The 20,250-nt window shown below is 40.7% G+C and overlaps 2 protein-coding genes across 4 annotated transcripts in view; one reads left to right on the forward strand and one right to left on the reverse strand.

The window, feature by feature from the left end:
* HNRNPAB (heterogeneous nuclear ribonucleoprotein A/B) overlaps nt 1–19,994 on the forward strand; it is a 28,910-nt gene extending 8,916 nt beyond the window's left edge. Inside the window, exon 9 of one of the 2 annotated variants that reach the window (XM_053991212.1) lies at nt 15,207–19,994. The gene's annotated coding sequence lies outside the window, so the exon portion shown is untranslated. Of the gene's footprint in view, nt 1–1,103; nt 1,173–15,206 lie in introns of those variants that run through there. The other variant, XM_053991214.1, reaches the window with a different exon arrangement.
* Nucleotides 204–8,625, reverse strand: PHYKPL (5-phosphohydroxy-L-lysine phospho-lyase). 2 transcript variants are annotated; one of them, XM_053991211.1, is made up of 12 exons: nt 8,522–8,625; nt 6,876–6,994; nt 5,969–6,128; nt 5,307–5,381; nt 4,410–4,497; nt 4,199–4,315; nt 3,914–3,996; nt 3,401–3,626; nt 2,974–3,128; nt 2,368–2,457; nt 2,032–2,162; nt 204–1,590 (listed from the first exon to the last, which is right to left on the reverse strand). In XM_053991211.1, the coding sequence occupies exons 1-12, from the start codon at nt 8,581–8,583 to the stop codon at nt 1,538–1,540; spliced, it is 1,359 nt and encodes a 452-aa protein (XP_053847186.1). In that variant the 5' UTR covers nt 8,584–8,625; the 3' UTR covers nt 204–1,537. The 2 variants fall into 2 exon arrangements, with proteins under 2 accessions (XP_053847186.1, XP_053847185.1); XM_053991210.1 differs by lacking the exon at nt 8,522–8,625 and having other exon boundaries at nt 204–383; nt 1,534–1,590; nt 6,876–6,999.
* Nucleotides 19,995–20,250: the final 256 nt, after the last annotated feature.

Consider the following 20,250-nt stretch of genomic DNA (forward strand, 5'->3'; position numbering starts at 1 on the left):
GCACCTCGAATGGTGTTTGCATAGGTAGCTGAAGACTTGAAGATATCAGAACAGCCATTGGCTCATTGTAATTTGAAAAAGTCATAACCTGAAAGTGCATCAATTTAGAAAATGTATTTTGTAGTGGCCATTAGAAAAAACCTCCTTTATAATCAGTTTTAAATATGCAGTTTTAAATAAAAGCCAATTCCACACTGCCAGAGTTGAGACAAGCTCTTGTAAAATTTATTTCTCTTAGAGCTTTTACTAAAAACAAGATAAATGAAAACAGAAAACTCAAAGGTGACTTATCTGGTCTAAGACATGCTAGGATGAAGATTAAATGTGCATTATTATAGTAGAATAATGTTTCTTAGTAGTAGATCTTGAACATTGTTTGAAACCTATGGAAAGAAAATAATGTTACGGTTTTTTTTTGTAAAAGTATCATTAAAAGAAATTACTTAATTGCCTCATTTTCGCTTACATTATATGTAAGTGTCTTACTAGTACTGTACGTAGTAAGAGGCTTTTTGCATTCTTGGTTTCCTGTAGAAAATAAAGGCATTTTTCTTGCTTAGTTTAGATCACAGATAAGTACATTAAGTCATTAGGCCTCTAATTTGCACTGGCACTGTTAAGTAATCTTTCTGTTCCTAAGAATAAGTAGTATAAACAGCTGTATGTCTTTCCATTAACTTGCTAAATAAAATATTAACACATTTTTCTTGTGCCTGCTATACTAATATACACTGAACTAAAAACACATTTCTCCTTAGCTCAGGGCCATAGCACTGTGAATCTCATGGTGGTTGAGGCCACTAATGATTACACTGCTCACAATGACCATGTTAGGTGCATTCCTGCCCAGCTATCCAGAGTTCATCTAAACATCTGGTTGTCTCTTAGAGTAGTTTGAAGAAGTACTAAGTGTACCAAAGGATGTTGTTACCAAGGTGGTAACTTTAAGTGTACACTGTGCTCATGAGTGTGTAGCAAACTGAGTTGCAGCTAGATGTTCTCTTGGCAATCTACTGAGGGACCTCAACAGATGAAGAGATAACAAGACTATGAAGACTTAACAAGACCGATCTTACTCTGATACCCACAAACTTTTTGTCTAGGGGTAAATGGATCCTGAAGCATGAGATGCCAGCTGTGAACCTGAAATGACACTTAAGGGGAGATCTGCTGAGAAGTGGTTATACAGCTGGACCAGCTTCTGGCTGGAGCCTGAAGGCACTGAGCAGCAAGCAGAAAAGAAAGCTCTGTTTGTGTGGATGTGCAGTCATTTGCATGCTCTAGAGACAGTCATGTCTGGGACATGTTGGCCCTTGCTTACAACAAGTGATGCACACAGTGTTGCTGGGAGTGTCAGACTGATGGAAGGCAGTTGTGAATGCTGGATGTGTGGTCCATGCTTGGAGATCCCCAGAAATTCCTGCAACCTTTGAGTAACAGCATCTCTGAGGAAGCTTTATTCTGACAGTGCTTGTGAAATTATGTTTAGGAACCTTGGCTTTTAAATGGTTCTGGGTGACTCTAGGTAAATACCTGCTCAGGTGGACCAAATAGGTGTTTTCTGTTGGTTCAGACATTCTTTTTCCATATCTGGAGAGAGAATAAAGCAACAACTTCGAAAAGCCATGACTTAGTGTAAAAAAAAAAAAGTCACAAACTTTCTTAATGCTGAGTGTGTAGAAGTTGTATAAAAAGCTAAGTGGCAAAAGTACACAGATTATGGCTTTCAGGAACATGTGGACCTCTTTTACAAGTTGTGCTTGTTCAGATAAGCTAAACACTCAAACCTCAGCCAGAGAAAAACTGTTTTAAAAGACACGTGCATCTGTAGAGGAAGTAGTTTTGTTGTGGAACCTCAGCACAGAGTAACTGAGAAGTTACTCTGCTCAGCATTTACCATCTTGCTCAGCATTTACCATCTTGGCTCCATTTTAGCATTATCTGAAAATCAGGCTCAGCAGCTCAGCATTGTCTTCAAGAAAGTTCAGAAACCACCCACTATTTTTGAGGGTTTTGATAATTTTTTTTTACCTGTTAGTATTTTGTCAATTGTCTCCACAACAAATTTTGCATCCTCCATGTTAAAACACATTGGGGGCTTGAATTTCAGCACATTTCTTCCTGGCCCATCTGTACTCAGTAGAATATATTTTTCCTTAAGTCTGGAAAGAGCAAGAATGAAGAATTACATTTACCTCTGCATGTAGTTCAGAAAAACTTACAACACCAGCCTGCAGGCTCTCACACAGTGCCTTCCTACACTGACTGGTGTCAGTTTTGGCCAGTTGGTTGTATTTTAGCAACTCCTGAGTGTGAGGGGTAGTCTGTGTGCTTGCCCTCCCCCACTGAGAAACTCCATGATTGTACCTTGTTATTAAATCCTCTGCTTCTGCTGTGGCTGGAGTCCTTTCTGCTTGGTCCTTGATTAAGTCCACTCCAATGAATAAGCCACAACCTCTGTAACAGAAATAAAACCAGTCAGTCTGTCAGTGTCAGAGGAAGGAACTACAAGTGAACTAAAAAATGAGATTTTATTTTTAAGACCAGACCATTACTGCATGAGAATTACCTGATGTTTGGCGACTGGCAGAAGAAGGTTTTGCTGTTCTGAAAAAAATGTAGTAATACAGACTTCTGTCTGTTCACACTGGCATAGCAGGGCAGGATGTTAAGCATGTTTTCCATCTAGCTCATCACTTCTGTACCATGTGCACTTGAACTTTGAGTTCAAACAGGAAAGTGAACTCCTTTAGCAGCTAATAAACGGATAAAACAGTACTGGCCCAGAGTGGCAAAATATGTGAGACTTCTGATAAGCTCAAGTTTGTTTTACTTAATTGTACAGGAGGCTCTTTATTTTTGCTGAAAACACAACATTTAATTAATTTCTCAAAACAACATCTGTTGGATTGAGTTGTTGGACTGACCGAACCAAAGAGAAAGCAACTAAAAATGTAAATAAGGCACTGATACCTGACATCACCGATGATGGGATGCTTGATTTGCTGCTCCTTGAGTGTCTTCATCAAGAAGTTGCCTACCTCTGTGGCATGAGCCTGAAGGTGTTCCTTTTCAATTACATCTAACACAGCTAATCCAATGGCACATGAAACAGGGTTCCCACCAAACTGAGCCCAGGAAAGGAATACAGAGAGCCATGGAAAGGGAAGAAAGATGAAATCATGTCACTGAAAGTGCAGCCTCAGTGATACAAGGAGCATATTATTACTTTTTATCAGATGGAGCCAAAAACATAGAATCATAGACTAGAAACATAGAAATAGTACAGTAACACAGTTCCTCTTTAGTTACTATGTGGAAAATACTAATAAAAACACAGCATGAGTATCTAATTTTAATCCACAGACTCCTTTACAGAAGTGGGCAACTGTTTACTTACTGTATTAAAATACTCTACTCCTGTGGCCGCAAATGCTTCTGCAATTTCTTTTGTTGTTGCTACACAAGCAAGTGGGTGCCCATTTCCTATTGGTTTCCCCATAGTGACAATATCAGGTATAAAATCTTCTCCCTGAAGCTGGAATGCCCAAAAGTGCTTGCCAACCCTGCCAAAGCCAACTTGAATTTCATCAGCAATAAATACACCTCCTGCCTTGTGCACATGCCTGTAACATAAAAGATTTGATTGTCTCTTAAAAGGAAAGAGAACATAGCATTTACTGTTTAGGAACATGCAGAGAGTGTCACTTTACAAACTTTGAGGAAACAAACAAATACAAACCTAAATTGTATACTGAGTGTTTATAAGCAGACCTTTGCCATATACAAAGTTCACATTCTAATATGAAGGCTTGGGTAATTTCCTACCTATCAAGCTTTATGCTACAGCAGGCAGAGAATTATCTATTTACCAAATATATTAAGTTAAAAAAGATAATGAATGAACACTTACTCTGCAACCTTCTGAAAATACCCTGCTGGGGGAATGATTTGACCACCCACACTTGGTAGAGATTCAACAAAAAATGCAGCAATCTGAAACAGAACATACAATGTTTGAACACAAACCAGAAAGTTGTGGGTCAAGCTCTTTGTCCTTAGATGGTTTTTGATTATTAATGTGATCTTTTCGTTTTCACAAGTTCATAGCACTTACTTTAGTAACTCTGAATTGCACTTGCAGTCAGGCACATTCATTTCTAAGACAAGACAAACAGTTAAGGAAATGATGTTTTACCTTTCTGCCTCTCTTATGTGCATGCTCAATAATATTTTTTACTTCATCAGCATAGGCTGTTACTGAATCTTCATGGTCTTCTCTATAAAGTCCTCTGTATGTGTCTGGAACAGGAGCCTATGCAAAAGAACAGTATCCTATATTCAATATATCATAAAAACAACTTCACTCAATTGACAAGTAATTGGTAGATATAGGCTGAAGTACATACCACGTGGACCCATTCCTTTTGTCCTTCTAGATTTCTGAATTTATATGGGCTTATGTCAATCAAAGATGTCAGATGTCCATGGTAAGCACTTAAAAAACAATTGTCAGAACTAAACAGTAATTTTCTCAGTATCAAGAGTTCTTTAGTATTAGCATTCCAAATAGTAAAAAGTAGTCAGCTGCTATCACCTGGTAGGAAATTCAGTAACTTAAGCTGAGAACAGCTCTGCAATTTCTTTTCTATCAATAAGCTTAGTGCTACTTGGATTTTTTTTTTTAATATAAGGGATGCAGAGGGACAGGACTTAGCACTGGTTTGCCTGCACCAGTGACTGGAATCACAGCAGGGAACCCCTGAGCAGTATCACAAGATTGCAGAACAATGGGAAGGGCCTATTTCTGAATATCCTCCAACAATGGAGTTTCCAGTGACTGTAGGCATCCTGTTCTAATTTGACTCCCTTCATGGCAAAAGACTTTTTTTTTTCCTATGTCTCATCAAAATATTCCTCAGGTTTGAACTTAGTATTTTTTCCTGTCACCATATATCTTCACACCTAGCTCCCATCTTTTTTGCTCCTTCCCATGAGACAGTAGTAGTTGCAGTGAGATCTATCTGGCTGTGTCTTGGAGCGGAACAAACCCAGCACTTCTCACTGCTGTGGCTCCTTTCCCATCGTGGCAGGCCACTGCTGGCCTCCTTCCAGTGTGTCAACAGCTGTCAACTACTCGAGAGCCCAACCACAGCTCTCAGGGCTGGGCTGGCAAATACTGAACAAAGGCAAAAAATACTTCCCTCAGCTTCCTGGTTAGTCTTTCTACTACAGGAGGATTTCAGAAATGCTCTGACCATGGGCCAAAACTGAGCCTTGTACCCCCAAATTGCCAATGTACTCACTGGTCTAAAACGATAACATCCTCATGTTTTGTGTACTGTCGTGCCAATCTCAGAGCAAGGTCGTTGGCTTCAGATCTACAATGGAAAAATTCAGTAACTGTTTCATTGTGGATATCCTGAGTTTTGAAATGTAACCTCCCTTGCACTGCTCTTTGGGTCTGCAGAGAACAGACAGAACTTGATGCATGTTGTGCACAAATTCCTTAGTAATCAGCACTCACTAGGTAGGACTGTTCACCAGAACAGAATCCATCTTAAAAAGCCACAGTACAGGAACTACTTCAGAAACAATCTGGCTTTTTTTTCCTTCCATATGAAGTTTGCTTATGTACCCACCCCCCCAACAGAAGCAATGCATTCCTAAATTTAATTTTGAGAATAACTGTCAAATCAGAAGGCAAATCAGACAAGAAACTAATACAGCAAGTATTTACATTACTGTTTTGTGGTCCAAGTTCTTACAAATAGAATAAAACTCTTCTTCAATAAAGCACTAGTTTAGTTCCCAGGCGGAGAACTTGCAGAACCAAACCCGTTGTCCTGGTTTTTGTCAGTATCTGGTCATCCACACCAGACTGAAACTGGCTGTTGATAAGAAAGTGTGTACTTGTCTGTATATACCTAGTAAAGCCTCAGCATCAATTCTAATGTACCAAACTTACCCAGAATTCAAAAAATAGAAGATACATAATTTCTCAGGTAGTGTTTTTGAAAGTCTCTCTGCATAATCAACCAAGTTGTCATGAAGGTAACGAGAATTTGTATTTAACAATTGATTCTGTTCATGGGCTGCCTTTACTATATCAGGGTGACAGTGTCCAACTGCAAGAGAATGTGGAGAGTGGTTTGAGAGTTTTTCATATTACCCATGGTGTTCATTTATATGCCAGCTTAACACTTATATTTCTCTAATAGTACAGGGGCCTTAATAATGGTACATCTTGTAAAAACATTTTTGTGCTCCTCAGAAAGTTTGAAGTTGCCTCTTACTGTATTCATGGTTTGTAGTTAGTACTGGAAATTGATATGCTAAAACAAATAGTGTCTCATTTGATGCTTGGATTTAGGCATTTACACAGTTCAGGAGTTTGGCAAGGTGCAGGTAAGCTTTACTATCAAAGAATTACTACCCCTGGTAGGGGTTAGGTTAGAGAGATTTCAAATCCTGTAAGAAAGCAGCAGTGACTTAATTATACACAATTAAGGAACAACACTGAGCAGTGGTTCTGTGACTGTACACTTAATAGTAACTTTTACAAAAACAAAATGTCACTTGTTCGTTTAAAAGTGAGGTGCTTTACTTGAGTTTCCATGGAAAAAAAATCGGTGTTTTAGACACATTTCTAAGAAGACAGGACAGGAAGCAAGTCTGGAAAGCACATTCACATACCCAAATTCAAAAACACTGTAATTCCCCAAACTACACACTCAAGAAAGTTTCCTTTCACTTTTCCAATTAAACACCCCCTCCCCAGCACAGTGCAACCACAGTGAAAGTACTGATTGTTCTTTGTTCTGCTTAAAAAACCACAGCATCAAATAACATCCAATACCATGACTTCAGCTTACCGTGAGCAACATTGTTTATGCAGTCAAGGTACTGTCTCCCATTCTCATCATACATATACTGGCCTTTGGCCTTCATGATCTTCACTGGATCATTAGGAAAAAACAGCTTGCAAGAAGAGCTATGACAAACATCAGAAAGCAAAATAAATCTTAGTGAGTTTAGTTTATCCTACTGGTAAAAGGCATTTCTCCTGTTTGCTGGCACAGTCATCCTGCTTTTGGCCCCTAAACCAAAAGCCTTGTACTCAAATTTTCTTAGATTAACAGGAAAAAAGCACACTCCAAACCTGAAAATCCTGCTCTAGGGTCTAGCCACAGCAGTAGGACTCGCCTCTATAATTTCATCCTGTCTTAACTGCAATTCCTTACTGTCTGTGCTGTCTGCCCTTTTTGTTCTTCTGTGTCTCTTACCTTGTGCTATGTTCTTTCTATTCTTATTACGTTCTTGCTATTACTGCCAACATCCTGATTTTCCAGATAGTTTGCTGCAGGTGACTGTTAAAACTTCATTAACCATAGCTGGAACACTGAATGATTTTTATAAGGCTGGGTTTACTTAAGTGCATTTGTTTTGTTTCACTTTTTAAATGAATTGCCAAACAAGTAAAATGGAAACACATCTGCCTAAGTAGCAGTTGCAGAGATTTGAGACTGAAGGGCCATGCCAAACTTCCACACTTCATTTAGTAAAAAATGGCTTATACAGAAATAATTTGACAATAAATACTAAACCATTGTCAAATGGATGACAAAGGACAATGTTGAAGTAAGAAAGTGCTTCATTATCCCTCCCCAACAGGTATCTTGATACTTTCTGTGTGAGCTGGCAAAACAGTTGAGGGTTTGTAAGCTTCTCCTAATTGTTCAAAAGATGCTAAGAAAGTGCTTGCAGAGGCTGGGTCTTTGTTGCCAGTGGCAGGGCAAATCAGAAAAAGATTTAATACCCAGTGTAGTATTTTTCAGGTGCATGTAACTGGCATAATTCTAATTTCAGCATTTACTTTCAGCCCAACTTTTGTATTTATACAACACATAAAAGTAGCCTTGGATTTGAATATATATGATATGAAAATATGCCCACAGTTGAATAAAAGAGTTGTGTTGCCATAGTTGGTGATGGTCTACAGAATTAAGACTTTCTTTAGGCTGGTTGAAACACCACCGAGAAGTTTAGAACTGAGTCTTGTTCCTCATTCTGTCAAAGAGAGCAGATGTTTGTTGTTAATTCCATCACGGTTTTGGTATAATTGGTTTCCTGAAAGATGGGCTGTAATAGAGCCAGAACCTCGCCTGGCCCCAGCACGGCCTCCAGCCCCAGCCGTGCCTCCGCCGGGCTCGCAGAAAACGCTTTCTAAGCAGTTTAGACTCTAAACAGGCGCAGTCGGTATCATACGGGTTTTACAGTGCAGTTTCGTAATCCCCCTCCTTAAGAAAGGCTAATTCTTGTTAATTACAGCAGCGCACCGGGCTGTGTGGGCGCGCCGCCCCGGCGCTGCCGCTCTTTCAGCCCGGGCGCGATGGCGCTGCCGCCGGGCGGGGCCCGCGCCTCGGCCCCGCTCCCGGCCACGTCCGGCGGCAGCGCCCGCCCGCCCCGGCCCCGGCCCCGGCCCCGGCCCCGGCCCCGGCCCCGCGCCCCCAGCACTCACCCGACGAGCTGCCGCCGCAGGGCCAGCGTCTGCTGCCGGGAGCGCGGCTGTGCCGCCCGCATGGCCACGGAGCCGCCCGCGGGGCCGCGCGGGCCGGCGGCGGAGCGAGGGGGAAGGAGGGAGGGGAGGAGCGGCCGCCTCCCGCGGGGCCGGGCCGGAGGGGAGGAGAGGGGAGGGGCGGCAGCGGCGCCGGGACGCGGGCACTGCCCGGCCGGAGCGCCCGGAGCGCGACGCGGGTCCTGCGTGCGCCGGGAGCGGGGCAGGAGCTCCCCCAGGGACCCGGCGGGGCGGGGCGGCGCTTCCCTCGCAGGCAGGAGTGGGGACAGATGGGGACAGGCTGCGGCCCCTGGGGCCCTGCAGGGCTGCTGGCAGCTCACCCTTAAACCACACGCCCCAGGGGTTTACCCTGCTCGGGTTCATCCAGCGCCGCATCCCACTCACCTCGGAGGGAGGAACAGGCTCTTCAGGAACGTTAGTACAGCTATAGCACTCTTCATTTGAAATACACATTGAGGAAGTTTCTTTTACAGTTGAAAATAATTGGAGCAGGTAGCCAAGGTGGTAGAACTGAAATAATTCTTCCACGTACTTAATTGTTAAAGCAGAAGTAAACCCAACATTTTACATGTTGCATCCCTGTGTTTGGTTGGTGGCAGATAGGTGGGTACCTGACTGACTCCTTCAAAGCCAATCCTAAAGTAGGTAATAGTTAGGATTAAAAGAGGAAATGCTGTCAATCAGATTAGAATGGTCTTTCTTCCATTCCTATTTGACTGGAATTACCTAAAGAAAAATAGGAAAAAGAACCAGAAAGGAGGTACTGTGATACATCGAGTTCTGCTACTGCAGGTGGTGTATCCCATAACCAAGTTCATCAGCTTTTCCAACTTGATTCTAGAAAATGACACCTTTTTTTTCCTTCTAAATACACGTTCACATTCTTTTGGTTTAAACTAACAAACAGCTTTTAAAAACTCTAGAAAAACAGAACAGATAATTTAAAAACTACAGTTGGCAGATTTTGCTCACTAGATATAGCCACCATTAATTATTTCTAGTTGCAATTAATGAACACAGGAGCAGTTTAAATTTTGTGCAACATGGAGAATGCAAAACCAAATTGCTATGTACTTGAAGTTAGATTGAACTTAGTCTAACTACATTGTTTCATAAAGGTCAGGTTTTAAGTAACAAAAGACAGTGGAGAAAAAGTTAATGGCTGTTAATCTTTATTTGAACTCTTGTCTGGTTAAGATATTTACTAGCTATTTATAATAACAACCTGAACATTTACAATTTGGAAAGTTTACTCTTGGTTACAAATGCAGAGTTCATTATACATATTCACACAATTGTAAAAGTAATCTGTACAGAGAGACCATTTTTAAAATCTAGTCTTTGCTTTTATTAAAAAAAGCACAAGAAAAAAGTTTTTTTAGGTCTCAAGGTAATGTATTGCCCATTACAGCTTTAAACTAGAAATACATGATGTAGTACTAATTAATACCATTTTAACATGTTAAAACAATGGTTAAGAGATACTGTTATTAATGCCTTCATTTTTAAAGTAGTTGTTCCCCAAAAAAGAGTAAATAGAATACTTTTCGTGGCACATACATGATCAAAAGTCACAAAAAGTTTGCAAATGGAGATGTTAAGTACATTTTCTGTAATTTTAATATCTATATATTTCTTTTCAAAGGTCATATACAGAGATTTAGCCAGCTTTGTATAAAATACCATGTAAATACATTCAAAACTCATTTTTGGCAAGCTGCAAACACACAAACAGCCCTTTCTCCTCTGAACAGCCTCCCTGGAGTGATGCAACCACTCATATAAATAAGGGACACTTGCATAACGTGGTAGAGGATTAAGCTCTATTGACATAATTTCAAAACAAATATGGACAGATAAGGCACATGTTGGATGTATTTTTCTAAACTGTATACAGATTTGAGCTACCAGCAGGTACAGTTTCTCAAATGCTTGTGTACAGACTAGTTTTGTGTCATTTCTATGTCCAAAGTCATGTAATGCAGGAAAGCAGGGGGCTTTCAGTTTTGACTGTGGTATTTGTGCTGAACATTCTTCATATTCAGTATTTTTGATTGTTTTTAAGATAGCAGAAAAAGAAACCCAAACTGAAACTCAAAAAACTGTTCTGAAATTGGTTATAAAACTGCAGTCTATGAAACAAACCAGCAAACACAACAGGCTCCAGCTCTCATTTGCACTGATGGCAGCTTAGGACCTTTCCTGCTAAATTTACAAATTCAGTGGGTATCATGGATGCTTTTGCTTTGCAAAACCAGATTGTAATTTTTTAATGTAATTGCAGAAATACAAGTTTGATAAGCACTCACCTACACTTAATAAATTCTTGTAAAATGAACTTTTAAAATACATTGTTTAACAGTATAATAAAAAGCAGCAGATGGTTTCAGTGTCATTTACAGATACTTGCGTTTCCTCCCTTTTAAATTTCTGTTCATTAATATCTAAGTTATGTAAGGAACCACACAAGTGAGCTGACACAGAAGTGAGGTGACTGTTCCTTGAAACTACACTTAAGGCAACTTCTAGCAGAACTTAACAAATAGGAATGAATTGTTTGTCCTAAGTCATAGGAAAACCACAAATGTTACTTATGTATTTCTTACTCCACTCTCTTGTCAATAATTCAGCTTCTTATGCATGGGAAAACTCGTGTTTCCCAGCCTTCCTGTGGTTTCCCCCAGGCTCTCTACAGTAGTATACAATAATATAATCTATTAAGTCCTTCCTCCATTGATATCCAAGTGACAGATTTTCAGCGCTTACTTTAGCTGCAGGTTACACAACAGTCACACATCTCCTGTGTAGTGCCATCTAATGGGACACAAGCACATGGCAAAGTTGCAGTAGTTCACCTGGGGATGTGAAGGTACTAAAAGCAATTTTTAGCTTACAGATATAAATTATCACCAGGGAAAATAAAGTTTAGGAAATGGTTTTTTACTGACTTCAGTCTAACAGATTCCCCCAAGTGGAGCTCTGGAGTATTTCAAACTGAAATAATTATAGCCAGGTCCAGTGCAGTGCCAGGGACACATTTAAAAGGCAGGTGACTCCAGTAAATGACACTGAGACTGGACTAACTAGAGTGACCAAATGTTTCCTCTCTGCCTCTTCCTTTTTATTAAAAAAAAAAAAAAACACCAAAAAACCCAAAAAAACACTATTGCAAAGGGTCAAGAAATATGCTTACATAAACTGTGTCCTGTAAAGTTGCCAGGTTCAGTGTGTGCCACAGTGATTGCCTTGGCAAGTTAGAGTGTCACAGGCCTTTTGAAATTATCTATATATGTAACTTCTCACTTGAAAATCTCCTGGTTAAACCTCTGCAAAGCTGGCTGTGCTGCTCAGCATGTCAGCCTGTCCTGAACAGGTAAAAACCACGAGTTTCAAATTAAACAAAGCAATACTGAGGTTCTTTCCACCTCTGCACACTCCTTCCTCTGCTGGAGCACATTGGAACCAAACTCACTGATCTGAACTCAGCCACATACCTGCACTATTTGTCCAGGATGAGTAATTTGGAGACATTTAAATTTTTATATCTTAATCATTTGTACTTATTAATATTTTGCATATCTTAAAGAGAAATCAATTGCCTACAAAGGAAATAATTCAGAGCTTCCATGCTTAAAATTTTAAAAATAGAAATGTGTCAGGAAATCTACTATAGGTAGATTATATGCACGTAACGCTGTAAATTATCTGGGCAACAGTGGGACTGAAAAAAACGTGAAAATACAATTGTATTTCCCAAGAAAGAAATACCAGATTTGGAAAAAAACCCTTAAGTTTCTATCCATGCACTCCTAGTTTTACAAACATCTATTCAAACTATAGAGTTACACAAAAGTCATCTGTGCTGTACATTAAGAGACACTATCACAGCACAAAATTTGCATAAAATTTGCTTCTATTTAAAAAAGAGTCTCCTCTAGAGGGCAGCATTGAACCAGCATTCGCCTTTACAATGCACATATTACATCGACAGGCCAGGGAGTTATTTACCAGTATGAGAAAGCTGGAAACTTTACGGCATCTTAATAGTTTAATTAATTTTTATTACTTATTTTAATCAGTTGTGCATTACAGTGTGTGAGTTCTTGCATTCTTGCCCAAAACCTGCTATATTTGGCTGAGTGTAAAACCAAAACTTTACCCAGGGTTACTATAAAAATCTTAAAACCACAGGTATCATTTTCCATGGATTACTTTGCATCATTGCATGGGATGTCTTAAACTGCTAAAACCTCCCACATGTTTTGCTGGTTTGCTTAAAGATTTCAAATGTTAAATTTATGAAATTACAGAAGACAAAAGCTCATCTAAGTATTCCATGTATTGGTTTCCTAAAAAGAAAACACATCAAAAAGTCTCTAACCATTAAAAGAAACATTCTTATTTTTAAATACACAGGAGAAAAATCCATACAGAAATTAATTCATCACCATTATATATACAGGAAGTGTCAGAAGCAGTGCATACAGAAGAGGTGACTCCCCAGGGGAATAAAACAAAGCACATGGTGATATCTTTATTATGATGTTTTTAAACTAAAATATTGATGAATTGACACTTGGGAACAGTTCCAGTTTGGGGTCAGATCAGGATTTTTCTGCCACTTGTTTTGTAATCTAAAGAAATACTCCTGAATTCACTGGCCAAGCCATGACTGAGCTGCAAAACTCTAAATTAATCTCATTTGTCACCATCAGAACAGGCCAAATTATTGGGTTCATGCTCTGGCAAGGTTCCTCTCAAGCTATCATCTCTGGAGTTATACACATGGGGTTTTTTTGCCTTATTCCCTTCTTCCCCAAATCCATCCTCCCCAGAAGCTTTAGGAAGCACTCCCATCCTCACAGCTGGGTGCAGCATCAGCACTCCTGGAGCACCAGCACTGACAGAACCACAGCCAGCAGCAGCTCCAGCCTCAGTCATGGAATGCACTTGCTGTGAGTCATGTCAAGGCAGCCCTGCCTGCAGAGCTTTGTGGCTGGAAAACCTTTTTGGGGTCTCGAGAGAGTTCTTGTGCCCTTATGATTCAGTTTGGGAGCTTTGATTCCAAAACCCATTGGGCTCCAGTGTGTTAAGAGAGAGATGGTGGTGGTGACTGGAAAGATGGTCATTAGCTCCAGTTTGAAATGGAGCAAGCCTTACAGAAGACTGTGTGTCCTCTGCGCCTGGGCAGCAGCAGACATGGTTGGCTTAACCTCATGGAAAGCACCGTGCTTTCACAGGCACTTAAATTAGAGGCAGGAATTTTGTTTTGTCAACTAAAAACCAAAAATATATATGTCTGAGTTTCAGGTTCCCCCAATATCAGTAACCCAGAATGTCTATTGATGAATTTATGGAGTTACACCAAATATTTTAGTGAACATGAAAAATCAGTGGCTCAATCTCAGCCTGACCCACATTTTGTAAGCATTAGCAGCCTCTCTGACAATCATCTTCATTGCTGCTGACATATAGTGGTAACATTCAGCTGCTTTTTGGAATTGCTGTAAAGCAGTCTCAGATTCTTTAAAACCAAAGGGGAAAACAAAAGAAGAGATTTCCTGGGGGAAAAAGCTCCCTAAGCTTTGTGAAAGGCTGAGATAATGACTGAGTTTTGAGCAAGACTGCCAGTACTACCTAGAAGTAAAATTTGTCTTCGTGAGCTATTCACAAAGTATTTAGAAAGACCCACATAAACATTTTCATATGGAAGGAGAAAATAATCAACTGATCTGGCATGAATTTGCAGAGCAAAGCACATCTTTTCAACTCACTGCAGTAAGATCATGACTGCTCTGGATTTAACAACTGCTCTTCTAAATATGTTGGTGTGTAAGGCACATGGAAGTTTAAACAGATTTCTTCTTAGACTCTGTGAAATCAGTACAAAACCCAATAGTTTCTCTAATAAAGTCTGTTGATCTGAATGTTATGATTGATAATCACAGAATGGCTGGGCTTGGAACAGTCTTTAAAGGTCATCGAGGTCCAGCTCTGTGCTGTGGGCAGGGATCAGGGACACTGTCAGAGTCTAAAGGCCAAATGCACCAATCTCAGCTGAGGACTTGAGGTGCCAGTGCCAGCCCTGCTGGGGAATCACTCCCTGCTCTCCACAGGGCTCTGCTCCTTTGGTGACAAGGGGGTGGTAGAGTGGATGTACCACCCCCAAGGAGTGGGGAGAGATCCAGGAGACCTACTGGTTCTTCATATGAGCTCCTCATAGCCAGAGTGGCAGCAGTGTGCAGCAGGATCCGTACCTGCCAGCAATCCTGATGGGAGTGGCAGCAGCAGGAGTCCAGAGAAGCCACTGCACCTGAGCAGTGAGTCCAATGTCCTGAACATTCCTGACTGCCTGCACGTGCATAGATGATCTTTGTACATGCAGAACCAAGGGCCTTTTCCTGGGAATTTCCAAAGAGGATCACAAAAAGGTTTGGTAGCTGAGCTGTAGCACTGGTGGGGGTGGATACAGCTGCACTCCCGTGCTAGAGTGGTAATTCCAGCCTTCCTCCACTACAAATAAATGGCTTTGGGTGCTGTGGCAGCAGAGGCTCTGTGCTGGGAGGGGGACGGTGGCCTTGCAGAGGGGTAAAGCACTATTCTGGTATTCTGTATCAATGTTTTGCAGGCCTGGCAGTGGTCACAGTTGATGCCTACAAGCACTGGATATTCCACAAGTTGAAGACGGAATACTGACTTGTTTACCTGAAGATAATAGGACTTCGGGGTATTTCCTCAGAGAAAATATAAATTTTAATATAATTTCATAAGCTTTGGAGGTTAGCTTGTCTTGTAGCTTCAGTGATATCAAACTTCTTCAAGTAGGAGCTAGATAGAAAGCTGTTTAGTTTTTGCCAGCGTATGTAAAACAAGACTTTTCTATCTGCATTGTAGATTGTTTGTGGACACTTCCAGATTCTTGTGCTTTCTGCAGTCATTCTGGGGACTGAACTCTCATTGATATTGAAAGAAGTTCCATGAACACAACACGTGCAGGAATTTGAGTGTAGAAACCCACAGTGTGGTTTGAATAGTGAACTGCCTTTAGTTTGGAGATGACTGGGGGAGATGGGAAGAGCAACTGTACATTAAGGGAACAATTACAGATCTTCCTGGTGACATCAATGAGAGATTTGCCTTCAACCTTTCACAGAAAATTTTTTAGCTTTAATTTGGGATATTAAAGGGGTTTTTCAAAAGCACTAAAGGCCAGTGGAAGCTTGTTAGCTGCTCCTTATGCCTTTAAAAACCCCTACACCAAAAGTGATAGCCGAGAACATGAAATGGAAGTAAATAAAATGCATTTTCATTGCTGTTTTGAGTTACATAATTGTTGTTTCTTGATTTGTTAGTTGATCTGAATTTAACATGGAGTTAATCTGTATGGTGACCAAGGAAATGGTGAGTAACTGGTAGAGATGCCAAGTACAGCCACAAAGCCAGTGATGTGTAGGTGTAGCCCCTGAGCAGCCAACCAGGTAACAAATGCACTGCCTACAGCCCTGAGGCTGTGTCACCTCTCCTGAGCTTGGTGGCCATTCCAGCACTGACCAGCGCAGAGCACAGGCTCGCCCTGACTCCTGGGATAACTCAAGGACACCCAGAGTCTGGTCACAGATGGGAACTCACAGACACCAGGCATCACCCTACCTGTGTGGAGCACAAAGCACATTCCCACTGTTCACAATATCCGAGCAATACCTCCAGCACTAGGTCAGCTTGGACAGGGCAGGGTGCACCTGGACTGTCACATCCCTTTCTCAAGCCCTCTCTGGCCATAGCTGCAGTGAGAGTGGCAATAAAGAAAGAATCTTAACAGAGTTTTGGGTCTACTCAGTGCACCTAATCTGCCTCACTTCTGTATTCTCTAAGACCAAGGCCACAAAGAGCCGTAATACCGTGTTTGATATTACAGTCAGGCTCCTGATTTCACCTAAAACTCCTACACAGAGCCCAGCAACTTGTATTGAGCTAAGTATTTCCTCCAGACACTATCTGTTAAATCAAAAGGGCATAAAGGTGATAGCAATTATATCACTGATCTGGTTAGGATTAACCAGTTTTACCAATAAAAATCCACAGCTTACTGTTTTGAGTTTATGTGGCTTCAACTCCTATCCATTGGATGAGTATTTGTATATCTTTCTCTGTGCAGTTTAAAAAAATTGTTAATACAAAGTATCTCCTCCCTGTAAAGGAATCTGGTTGCTTCTTGATCTTCATTGTAAGCTGAACAGACTCGGCTGTAAGCCATCTTCTTCCTCTTTGAAATATTTTTTATGGCTCTCTGCTGCACAATTGCCATTTTTTCAACGTCTTAAAAAATGTTGAACTGTGGAATAGTTTGCAATTTTAATTGATCCCACAGTGGTATATGCAGATATCAAAATAATAATGATTTTATCCATTACCCTGCTCTGCATGGGATGTGCTTGAGAAGAGATAATTTAACAAAAGAGACTGAAAAGGTGAAGAAAAATAAGACAAGAGGAGAGTGCAGAGTTACTTTGCAGTTAAAATCATGTAAGCTAAGAAGAAATAAAAAGCAAATGAACCCCACAAACCAAGTCAATTAAATATTCCAAATTCCCAATTTCTGGGAACCCCAGGAGCAACATTATGTGCTCTGTTTTTTAAGAAAGGACTTGAGGAGAGCCTTCCCTGTCCTGCAGCTCCCTGCACTGAAAGTATTGCCAGGTTTTTCTGTTTTGAAATTCTGTAGCAGAGGCTTCCTGGGGAACTTGTGTTCCACAGTAACAAAGTGCTGGCACATCTTCAGGCTCAGACCCCAGAACAGGACCCAGAGGTGCTTCCTCTTAAGGAAAAAGGTTTCTCTTGATTGTAGAGGAAATAACCACAGGCAGTCAAGGTTGTTCAGTTTAGCCCCAGAACTGCTGTTTCCATCACACCCACAGCAGGTAGTGAGGGATGGAACTCGGCTTTGTTTCCTCTGCAAGTTGCAAATCCTTCTCCTGTTTGACCAGACAGCAGACAGCAGCTTCTTTCATTTTTAAGGCTGCATCCTTCTGTTCTTTGTTTTCAGCCAGGTTTTTTCTCCCTTTTAATGTGCATGTATAATGCAGATACGAAGTTGAGAGCCAAATTAGGACAGAGATTTTCCCCTCCTTTCATGCAGTAAGGCACACAAGGCTGGCTCAGTACTGTTAGTTCACACTGCAGCATGAGCAGGGAACACTGTTCATCCTCAGCTACTGTCATCAGTGTCTTTAGCAAATCCTAATGTTTCCATGCAATGGTATGGATTTGGGAGCTTTACATTATTTTCCAAGTCCATAAATGTCAGAATCCAGTATAAAAAAAGGTCAATATATTACTGTCAAAAGTTTTTTTTTTCCTTTTTTTATACAAAAATTAAAAAGATCAAAATATATCACATTATTTACATATTGTGCTTCATGCTTAGTGATCACTGAAAGAGAACACACAAACAAACATTTTAATCAGAGAAATGTTCCATTCATTACACTTACTAACCTTACTGTTAATACTATAAGGATTGGCATTCAGATTTCTTTTAATATTAATGGTACATCCAAACAAATTACACAGAATTTAAACTTTTACTATACCAAGGGTGTGCTCACATTCTGACTGAGGGTTTACAATCAGTGACATGCTGTTAACTCCAGCTGTGTCCACATACCACATGTTTATAGCTGGGTTTGTAATTCCACTCAGCTTCAGTGTCAAACTCTTGTTGGAGAATGAGGATTCTCCTACAAGTCTGGATCAAATCCTCATTTTACAGTAGGACATGTCTCTCCTCATTCTCCCAGGATGCCACTAGCACTTCCAAACCCTGGCTGCTCTGGGTGCAGAGATGCTGCAAATTACCTGACCACTGCACCCAGGGTGCTGATCAGAGCACGGAGGCAGTGCAGTGGTTGTGAGTTATAATGGCAGAAGATTCTTTGTTAGAAAAGAAATGTTTGGAACTCTGCAACAAAGAGACAACCCATTGTTAACTTCTCAGCTGGGAGGGTATGGACTGAGTGAGGCACATGAGCACATGGTGCAGCCCTCCCATGGGTGGTTCCTAGGCTTCCTTGGCCAGGATAAAAGCCCTAGCAGGCCTGTAAAAAGGCATTCTGCCGACAGTGTTAACAATGATTTGTCATGCTTAGCAAGTTTTTGGTGTTCCCAGCACCAGTCTAGAGCTGGGGGGGAACAAGACCTGAAGCTGCTGAAATCCTGCTCTCCCAAGGTATCGTTTTACCAAGTCTGCCAGCCCTGTGAGCTGTTGCTTAAAGCAAGTGCAGCAGTGCAAACAATCACCATGCAGGGAGCAAAATTACTCAGGACCTGTCCAAGGATATACAATCATTAATGTTACTGTACCTTATGCCAACATCCTGCTACTGGCAGTCCGTCTGGTCCCTGCAAAATTGAATTTACAGATTCAGTTTTCCTGACAGTGACTTAAGTGTCAGACCCAAAAACCTGAAGCTCATTTGTCACAATGAAAGTCTTAGCAGCACTGTTAATTACAATGCAAAACCCATTTACTGTATATGCACAAAAATGAATATGCAGCCAATGTAATCCATATGTCACACACAACACAAAATTAAATACACCTCAGGGTAAGCAAAAAAAAAAAAAATTGGAAATCTACACTTCTTTTTCCTTTAAATGAAGAAAACATGTACAAATAGATTTGAAATCACAGTCCATTAACTTCATGATCTGCTTTATAAGGTAGTGTATTTTGCAATCAGACATATATATGGAAAGCATGATGTGGGAATGTATTTTTTGTTAAAATGTGCTTTTCTGCTTGGAGGAGGTGATGTAGGTATTTTTTTTCCTAGATGGTATCCTAATTGTGTTAAATTTGATCCTGCAGTACTTAGTTTCTTTAAGAAATCTTGAATTGCTGAACTCAGAGAATAGGATGAGTTGTGGACTATGCAAAGGGAGTGAAAATATTTGTCTTGTTCCACGGGAGATACAAGAAACATACAAAAATCAGAAAGCCAGAAGAACTCACTCCAGGAGGAGAACACTGGAAAGGAAGAAGCTCCTTAGAAGAGGAACGAGCTATGTATGACCAGCTCTCTCAAGGCACTTCAGAAGAAATAGCTGACTTCAGCTGCCTTGCCTGATGCTGGATTTGTTTAAGGCTCTTGGATCTCCAATTACATGAATTTCTGCATGTAGAGCCACAGAGAGCACACAGGCACTGACCCTTCCCTCAGAGCCACCTCCAGACTCACTAGGGCTGGGAAGATGTGGATGCAGCAGAGAGAACTGCTAGTGCAAATACAGGTCAAAATGCAATTTTACATTTTTTACTGTAAATGTTAGTCATCACATTTTTTGTATTCTGTATTGATTTTATATGTAAAATAGCCTATGCCCAATAAAACAGATGCAGTGAAGTAAGGTAACCCTCTCCAGCTACTCATAGTGTAAGAAGTCATGCTGTCCTGTAACCTTAGTTAGAAAACACATTTTTTTTTCTGCAGACACAGTCAATATTTTGGTCCAAAGCTATTAAAAAAAGGGTAAAATGTACATTTGCTGGAGTTGTCTGGGGGTGGTGGGTACAGGGGACAAGGTGCAGAGTGGTTGTTTGACCTAAAGTGTCCTGACCTGCTGTTAAAGTGCACCCTAACACTGATGGTCAGGGGGTTGATTTCTGCCCTGAG

Source organism: Vidua macroura, chromosome 15, assembly GCF_024509145.1.
Source record: "Vidua macroura isolate BioBank_ID:100142 chromosome 15, ASM2450914v1, whole genome shotgun sequence".
Taxonomy (NCBI): Eukaryota; Metazoa; Chordata; class Aves; order Passeriformes; family Viduidae; genus Vidua; species Vidua macroura.